Consider the following 8,885-nt stretch of genomic DNA (forward strand, 5'->3'; position numbering starts at 1 on the left):
ATGGGTGGTGTCACAGGCTGCTCTCTGAGCCCGTGTTTTCCAGCCTGCTGGAGTAACTCAGGTCCACAGGGCACAACCTGGGTACCCCAACCAAACTGGGTCTCCTGCCACAGAGCTCTCGAATCCAGGAGGCAGCCTCTCTGAGCTCCTGACCCGTGCAGAGCAGATCTCAGATGACTGGGCAAGGTGACCGAGTGGTGTCTGTGGCTCGCCCAGTGGCAGTGAGCACTTGGTGTCCACAGCCCGTCCACATCCAGTCCCAGCTGCTCCCATGGTCACTCAGAGTTGGTGGTGTATGCGTCTGTTTACAGATGAGAATGCTGAGGCTCAGGGAGGCGATGTGGCAATCCCATTTGGGTCAACCACACGTTTATTGAGCACCTGCTACGTGCTAGGCACTGAGGTAGGTGCTGGGGATCAAAAGATGTGCTAGACTATGTCTGTCCTTGGGGTTCACAGTCCAAGGGGGAAGAGACCCCTAAACAGATCATTTCAAATCAATGTGGCAAACTACATGAAAAAAAACATGCCCCAGGGGTACGCATAACATAATCCAACGCGCTAGGAGGTCAAGGAGGCTCCCTGGAGCATGCGACATCAGCACAATGCCTTCAAGGATAAGGAGGATAAACCAGGCTGGGCTGGGGGTGGGAGGATCCCAAGCAAAGGGACCAGCCTGGTGCAAAACAGCCCCAGGTTGCAAAAAGCATGCTGGCTTGAAGCTGCTTGGTGGCTGGTGGGGGGCTGCCAGCAATCGGGTTTTGTCCAGCATTGTTGGCAGGTGAGGCCAGAGAAATACACCCAGTTGAGGTCAGGGAGCAACTTGAGAGGGTCCAGCTCGAACACACTTAACCAGCAGCACTTGAAAGAGGATTGGAGGGGTCAGATTTGTGAACCAGCTTGTCAAGAACAGCTGTAACGATTCGAGTGCCTACTCCACGTCGGGTGGGTGCTGCCTCTTGATGGGTATTACTGACACTTTAAGAAGGTTCAATTAGCTTGCCTGAAGACACTCAGGGAACCAGTCCTTGCTCAGATCTCCCTCTGGGCACACGTGCGTGCGTTGGAGAGTGGGGAGAGGCCGAGAAGACCCGGTGAATGGCTGACCTGGCTTGGGGCAGCCCCGGGGCCCATCCTTCGCGCTGGCGCAGGGAGGAGCGAAGCGGTGCGCGCGCTCGATCGCCGCCGGGCTGTGTGTCTGCGGCTTTAACTAGATGGCTCCCAAGGGCAGTGGGGATGGTTCACAGTCTGGAGGAGAGAGGGCGGCAGTCCGAGAAGGAGGCTAAGAGGCCACCCCCAGCCCGGGGCAGCCCAGCACCCGAGTCTGCAGCCTGGGGTGGGGAGGGGAGGTGCCGCTCCCGGGGCCGGAGAGAAGGGGGTGGCTCCTCCCCGCCCCCGCCGCGGTGGGTCGGGGCGCGGGGCCGGGCTGCGCGGGAGCCGCAGCCTTTTCCGGGGGGCGGTCCGGAGGCGCTAGCGCACGGCTCCTGCCCCGACAGGTGCGCGCCGCGCGCAGGAATGCGGTCTGCCTGACTCATCAGCTCCTCCTTCCTACCTGCCGCCCAGCCCATAAAGCGGTCCCCTTCCCGCCGCCGCCCGCCCTCCCTGCAGTCCGTCCTCTGGACAGTCCCGGCTCGCCCGCGCGCCGCCTCCGGAGCCGCCGAGCGGAGCCCAGCGCGGGGAGGGCGCGAGTCAGCCCCAAGGTAGGTCCATCCTCGGACCGCGGCAGGCGGCCGGGGCACTGGCGCGGGGCGGGAAGGCAGTCCCTCCGCACACCGCACTCCCCTCCAGTGCCTCGGGCCGCCGGGACTGGGCGCTCATTCAGGGACCTCCGAGGGGAGAAGAAGGAAGTGAGCGCGCACCCCAACTGGACAGACCCGCGGGGAGCTGATTGGTGGGCCGGGTGGCTTTTGTTTCCCCGGCTCTTTCCTTCCTGAAGGCTGGCCGCCCGTCCCTTGGGTGGATATGTGGGAGAAGTGGGCAGGGGCCAGGCAGTGGCTGGCAGCCTTACCGGGCTGGGCCCCTCTGGGGTTCAAAAAGAAGCCCACCTAGAGGCAGAGGCCCTCCCGGCTTGGCTGTGCGGTGCCACAGTCCGTCTGGGGTCTGGGGAGTCCCTGACTCTCCTCTTCTCTTGGCCCTCCTCCCAAAGTCAGCTCAGGACACCCTTCCTCCAGGAAGCTCTCCTGACCTCATCCAACACCCCTGGAGGCTGTGCCCACCACTGTAAACTCCTCCAGAGCCAGCCCCCTTTCCCACCCCTTTAGCCCCGGGTGGGCCTCTGGTTGTAGGCGGGGGGCCTCTAGATGGCTCCCAGAGGGCAGCGGCAGGGCTCCTGCTTCTCCCGCATGGTCTTGCCACACCCTGAGCCCAAGTGTGGGCATGGTTGTTGCTGCCTCGGAAGGAGCTGGAAGTGAAGACTGAGGGGCTCCATCCTGGGGGCTGAGTGGGGAGAGGAGAGCCGGAAGGACAGCAGGGAAGGAGTGCCTATCTCCTTGGCCTTGATTTCTGTGGGCAATAGAGCAGCAGAAGGGCCAGGAAAGCAGGAAGGGAGAGAACCACGGAGGGCAGGTGCAGACATGCAACAGGGGTCCCGTGGGTGGGAGGGAGGGCGGGTATGGGGAGAGCGCTGAGCCTACGTTCACGTGGGTCACAGTGTGTGTCCAAGAATATGCACGTCCCTGTGCCTGCAAGGCCTGAGTGTGCCACGATGTGATAACACTGGGTGGCAATCACATACTTCCGGGCCCCGGGTGGTACATAAAAAGACCCTCGCAGCCTGGGGACCCAGAGTAGCCTGGAGAGAACGTTTCCCGAGGGCTCTGCCCAGCCCGCCACGGCCAGCCACCTCTTCCAATAAGCCCACAATCCTAACTTTTATGTGAAACCTTATTATTTTTAACACCAACAACTACTTTTAAAACTTTTTAGGGATTTTCCTTGGTGGTCCAGTGGTTAGGAATCCACGCTTTCACTGCCGGGGCCCGGGTTCAGTCGCTGGTCGGGGAACTAAGATCCCACAAGCTGTGCAGGGAGGCCAAAAAAAAACACAACAAACTTTTTAAACACAAGTTGAGTCAAACACAACACTCCTGGGTGCAGAACTAGTCCCCAGCTGCCACTTTAGAGCCTCCGAGTATAAAGTGAAGGCTAAGTGGGGGGTGTGCGCTGCCCGGGTCTCACCCGGGATATGGGGACAATGCAACCATCCCCACTGGTTCCTGTACAGATTAAGTGGCAATTATGTACATGAAGTGCTGGGCACTTGCCCACTGTGTGCCCAGCCTGGGGGCACAGGAGGGTGAGTAAAAGCTGGGCTGGGCCCTCCAGTGTCTGTACCTGTGTATGTAATGGTGCCCCTGGGAAGCCTGGGTAAGGCAGCCTATATTGTGTAGTGTGTGGGTGTGGTGCCTATGCCCCAAGGCTGCAGGAAAGTCATTTCCTCCAAGAAGCACCCCTTGGCTGGCTCAGAGCTCCCTTACCCCAGGCCCCTCTTAGAGGGTGGCTCCTTCCCAGCAGGCTCTGCCTGCGATGTGTTGGAGCTGCTAGTGCCTCCTGGGAGCCACCTGCCTTGGAGCGACGGAGGCAATGCCTTCCTGCAACGCCCCCCCGCCCCCGGCTCTCCCCAGCCATTTGGGGGCCTCAGTCTCCCAGAGCCTGGGGCTGCCCCTGCCCCACAAGCCAAGGACTGAGCAAAGATCCAAGGAGGGAGGGTCAGTAGGCATGGCATAGTCTTGGGCTGCTGGGTGACTCGCTCTAGAGAAAGAGGAGGGGGTCCTAACGTCAACTCTGCCGGGCTGGTGGCTATGGCCAGCCCCTTCTCTTCAGCAGCCTACCCATCTTTTATTTATTTGCTTGCTTTTTTTTTTTTTTTGCGTTACGCGGGCCTCTCACTGTTGTGGCCTCTCCCGTTGCGGAGCTCAGGCTCCAGACACGCAGGCTCAGCGGCCATGGCTCACGGGCCCAGCCGCTCCGCGGCATGTGGGATCCTCCTGGACTGGGGCACGAACCCGTGTCCCCTGCATCGGCAGGCAGACTCTCAACCACTGAACCACCAGGGAAGCCCCTAAATTTTTACTGCAGTATAGTTGCTTTATAATGTTGTATTAGTTTCTTGCTGTACATACCCATCTTTTTTTTTTCTTTTTTTAAATATTTATTTAGTTGCACCCGGTCTTAGTTGCCACACGTGGGCTCCTTAGTTGAGGCATGCATGTGGAATCTAGTTCCCTGACCAGAGATCGAACCCGGGCCCCCTGCCTTGGGAGCGCAGAGTCTTATCCACTGTGCCACCAGGGAAGTCCCCATACCCATCTTTTAAAAGGCCTCAGGGATGCCGGTGCCTGCCCCGAAGGTCACTAATGAGTTGAGATGGTTTAATGGTGAACCAAAGGCAGATGTGTCTCCTGGGGTGGCTGGCAATGCGTGTGTGTGTGAGTGGGCAGGAGGGGCTTGTAATCTAGCTCCAGGCTAATTTTTGAAAGGGTGATCTGCTCAGGGGCCCCCAAAACTCAACTCTGAGGCAGACAGAGGTGGGGAGTAGGGGGGGGACCCCTCCTCTGATGGGACAGGCAGCCATTGCAGAACTTAGCTGAGTGCAACAAGTCTCCTCCTTCCTTTCTCAGGCCCCAGATATTGGGAGGGGCCCCCTTCTTCCCGGCTGCACCCTCTCACCAAGAGGCAAGTGGGCCAGGACAGAGAGGGGACAGGAAGGCGGAGCCAGGATCCTCTAGGGTGGCCCTGTCCCTGCCAAGCCTGACCCAGGTCACTGGGTTCTGAAAGGCAAAGGCGGAATAAGCCCTGTTCTGCCCTCGGGGAGATCAGCACAAGAGACCTGGCATTGGGACAGGCTCAGAGCCCAGAGTCCTCAGTGGTGAGAGGGTGGGGGCCTCCCTGGGCAGGGCATAGGCCTGCAGGGCATCTGGCCACTCCAGAGACGACAAGGAAGGGGGCAGTGGAAAAGAGGAGTCAGGGGCCCTGGGCCCTGCCACTTGCATGCCAGGTGGCCTTGGAACATCACTAAAGTTCTGTAGAGCCTCAGTTTCTACATCTGTGCAATGGGAATGATGGCGCTTAGACAGGGACCCAGTGAGCTGACACATGGACCAGAGCTGTCAGGCATGGTATGTCGATTGTTGCTGTTATACAGGAGGAAGAGGATGGCAGGGCCGCATCCCAGCTGGTGGACCAGGCTGTTGCTGGCAGCCCTGCTGAGCGCCAGCTTCCCCGGGGACATGGGTGAGTCGGACACACCCCTGCAACACCCCTCTCTGTGGTGGGGGCTCAACTTCCAAGGCACTGCCCTTAAGTGAGGGCGGGGGCTCTCATGGAGTGTCTTACCCAGACGCTCACTCAGCCATTCAACAAACAACCACCACCCACCTTGAAGGCTGGGGAGCCGTGAGCCTGAGCCGTAGGGCCCAAGAACACCCAGGGGAGGAAGGAGACTTGGTCTAGAGGAGGGAGAAGACGTCCACTCGGAGAATGGAGGCGCTCGCAGGATGTACGGAGGCTTGGAAAGCTGAGTCGAAAAGTTTTAGAGGAATTTGGAGGAGAGAAAGGTGATCACCACCTGCTCTGGGAGTGTCTGCAGTCGGCAAAGGGCTGGAGCCTGCTCCTACTGATGAAATTTTGCCTGTCAGTGGAGGTCATGCTGAGACCTTGAAACAGACCATGGTGGGAACATTTACACCCTGGAAATTGGCAAAGGCTGCAAGTCAGGGCTTCCCCGCCCTCACCGGAGCCCTTGCTAAACATTGACAGTGCACCGTTGCCTGGAGCCCAGGAGACCACCCACTAGTGCACATAATAGGTCCTTACTGTGATTTTAACTGAACAAAACCAAAGGGAATCCCAACCTTTGGAGAAACTGGAGTTTTACCTCATTTATTTACTAACAACTCACTGTGTGCGGGGCTTGGGCTAGGCACTGGGGACACAGTGATAAACAAGACAGAATCCCTTTTACCCTGGAGGAGCAGGTGAGGGGGGCGGCTAGGGTGTCCCCACCAGCGCCTCGGTCTCGGCCTCCACCATCCTCGCCTCCAGACTTGAGTGGAGAGTCCAGGTGTGAGACCTGGCTCTGCGGGTTTCTAACTGTGCGACCTGGGACTGACCACGTACCTGCTGGCCTCCATTTCCCCGTCTGTAAATCGGGAGAGAATCCCCACCTCTTTCAAATGAGGTTGCACAAGGGAAGGGCTAGGCAGTGGGTGAGGCGCATCTCAGTGGGCACGCCCATCTCTGCTCCCCAGCGAACCGCTGCAAGAAGGCCCAGGTGAAGAGCTGCACGGAGTGCATCCGCGTGGACAGGGACTGCGCCTACTGCACGGACGAGGTGTGATGCCGCTGGGGCCTAGCCTGGGCCACCTTCCCAACCTGCGTGCCCCACCCTGCTACACCCCACGCCTGGGCTCTGGCCCACACTTGCCCCGCCCTCAGCCCAGCCTCAGGCCAGGCGGTCGTGGGAGAACAGGCAAGGGTCAGGAAGATCGGGGTGGTGGGGTACAGGATAGATCCAGGGTTAGGACAGCCAGGAGAAGGGCACTGCCCTCCTGACTCCATCTCCTTCCGGCCAGATGTTCAAGGAACGGCGCTGCAACACCCAGGCAGAGCTGCTGGCTGCGGGCTGCCGGCAGGAGAGCATGGTGGTCATGGAGAGCAGCTTCGAGATCACAGAGGTGCCCAGAGTGGGGGCCGGTGGGGCTGGGCCCTCCAAGCTCAAGGCTGGCTGTTTGTGGGAGGCTATCGTGTCCCCTGGCTGAGCTGAGAGGTATCTCCCTCAGATCTGGAGAGACCCTCCAGCCAGGTGTCCCCCTCCCCTGGACACAGGAAACGCAGATCGACACCACTCTGCACCGTAGCCAGGTGTCCCCCCAGGGGCTGCGGGTGCGGCTGCGGCCGGGAGAGGAGCGGCACTTTGAGATGCAGGTGTTTGAGCCCCTGGAGAGCCCCATGGACCTGTATATCCTCATGGACTTCTCCAACTCCATGTCTGACGATCTGGACAACCTCAAGAAGATGGGGCAGGATCTGGGTACGGCGCGGAAGACAGCAGGGCAGGGCATGGAGAGAGTGGCCTCCCCAAGCTGGCTGGACACCTGCTCAGGAGGCCAGGGCTCAGGCTAGCTGCACCCATTCCTCAAGGAAGGACAGGACATCTGAGCACCCCAAGAACTCCTTCCCCCCATTCTCAGAGGCGGGTCCTGTGCAGACCCCAATAACCACTCGGGAGTGCAGAGACGGCCCCAGCCGGGTGGGAACCAGAGCCCTCAGGTCCTTTTTGTGTTTTTGGATGTGCTGCGCTTCATGGCTTGCGGGATCTTAGTTCCCCGACCAGGGATTGAACCCGCGCCCCCGGCAGTGGAAGCTGAGTCCTAACTACTGGACTGCCAAGGAAGTCCCTCCTCTGGTGCTGACACGGAGGGCACCAGCTGCCACGAGGCTGAGGTTAATTCCCAGCTCTGCAGACGGCTGGTCCAGCTCCCCGGCCGCACCCTCCAACTAGCTGCATGCACAACTCTGGGTCCCCTGAGTCCCATTTCCCTCATCCGTAAATAAGGACAAGGGCTGTCATGTGCGTGAGCTGACGCCCAACATGCAAAGTGCTGACAATAAGTTGTTCTTCCTCTTCCTCCTTCCCAAGCCAGCCCCCGGCCCCTGTGTTGATGTGGGGTTCTTGGGGCTCAGCTGCCCCCTCTTTTTTTGTTGTTGATGCCTAGCCCAGGTCCTGAGGCAGCTCACCAGCGACTACATGATTGGATTTGGCAAGTTCGTGGACAAAGTTAGCGTCCCTCAGACAGACATGAGGCCCGAGAAGTGAGTGACCGAGGGGGCAGGGGTCCTGGCCAGGTGGTCCACGCCCTCTCCACCCAAGCACTTCGAAGTCTTCAGGTTGAAATGAGCCACGGGGGCGGTCCCTAGAGAGGGTGGGCAGGGGGTTGGGGGCATCTTCTCCCCTGACTTTCTCCCTCCCTGACTCTCTCCTTCCCACCTCCGCCCAGGCTGAAGGAGCCCTGGCCCAACAGTGACGCCCCCTTCTCCTTCAAAAACGTCATCAGCCTGACGGAAGACGTGGAGGAGTTCCGGAACAAGCTAAAGGGAGAGCGGATCTCAGGCAACCTGGACGCCCCCGAAGGAGGTTTCGATGCCATCCTGCAGACGGCCGTGTGCACTGTGAGTGCCGGGGCAGGTCCTGCCGGCCTAGACCCGGCTGTGCTTTTCAACAAGGGCATGAGCTGCCCACTGGCCTGCTCTGGTACCAGGCTGGGGCCCCCATCCCCTAAGACAAGCTCAGACCCACTGGGGGACCCTCAATTCCAATCCAAGTTTAGAAGTATCAGGGCCTGAGCAGTCACAGCCTGGTTTTGTGTTGGCCAGTGAGGCGGACATGAGTCTTGGGATTCTGGAATCTTCAGTGCCCTGAGGCCAGCCTCCCACCCAACCTCCCTGTTAATACCCGTCTCCAGCTGTGCTGGAAGAGGGCGCCTCTTTTTATGTGCACATCAGTTTTTTCATTTAAAGAATAATGTATCCACAGACAGAAAAGAAAATTCCCTGGCAGTCCAGCGGTTAGGGATTCAGCACTTTCACTGCCGGGGGCCCAGGTTCCATCCCTGTTCGGGGAACTAAGGTCTCTCAAGCCACATGGCGTGGCCAAAAAATAAAACAAAATTAAAAAATAAGAAATAAAAATGAAAATAATGTATCCATATTACAGACAATTTGGAAAACAAAGAACAGAAATTGCCCATAATTTCACCACCATCAGACAGACAGCCACTGATACCCCACCAGCATATTTTGTTCCCTTTTCCTTATATAGTTGGAATCAGTGTACGTATAGTTCTGAAACTTGGTTTTTTTCACCTAATGCTATCATAAACATTTTC

The 8,885-nt window shown here is 58.8% G+C and overlaps 1 protein-coding gene across 2 annotated transcripts in view; it reads left to right on the forward strand.

Annotated features, from left to right (window-relative positions):
* Positions 1-824: 824 nt before the first annotated feature.
* The window catches only part of ITGB4 (integrin subunit beta 4), a 31,302-nt gene continuing 23,241 nt past the window's right edge, over positions 825-8,885 (forward strand). The window contains exons 1-8 of one of the 2 annotated variants that reach the window (XM_060290461.1): positions 825-945; positions 1,497-1,700; positions 5,144-5,232; positions 6,249-6,331; positions 6,573-6,674; positions 6,826-7,030; positions 7,716-7,812; positions 7,998-8,169. In XM_060290461.1, coding sequence (XP_060146444.1) covers positions 5,154-5,232; positions 6,249-6,331; positions 6,573-6,674; positions 6,826-7,030; positions 7,716-7,812; positions 7,998-8,169 — 738 coding nt within the window. In that variant the 5' untranslated portion in view covers positions 825-945; positions 1,497-1,700; positions 5,144-5,153. Of the gene's footprint in view, positions 946-1,196; positions 1,701-5,143; positions 5,233-6,248; positions 6,332-6,572; positions 6,675-6,825; positions 7,031-7,715; positions 7,813-7,997; positions 8,170-8,885 lie in introns of those variants that run through there. The other variant, XM_060290460.1, reaches the window with a different exon arrangement.

This window comes from Globicephala melas, chromosome 20 (assembly GCF_963455315.2).
Source record: "Globicephala melas chromosome 20, mGloMel1.2, whole genome shotgun sequence".
Lineage (NCBI taxonomy): Eukaryota > Metazoa > Chordata > Mammalia > Artiodactyla > Delphinidae > Globicephala > Globicephala melas.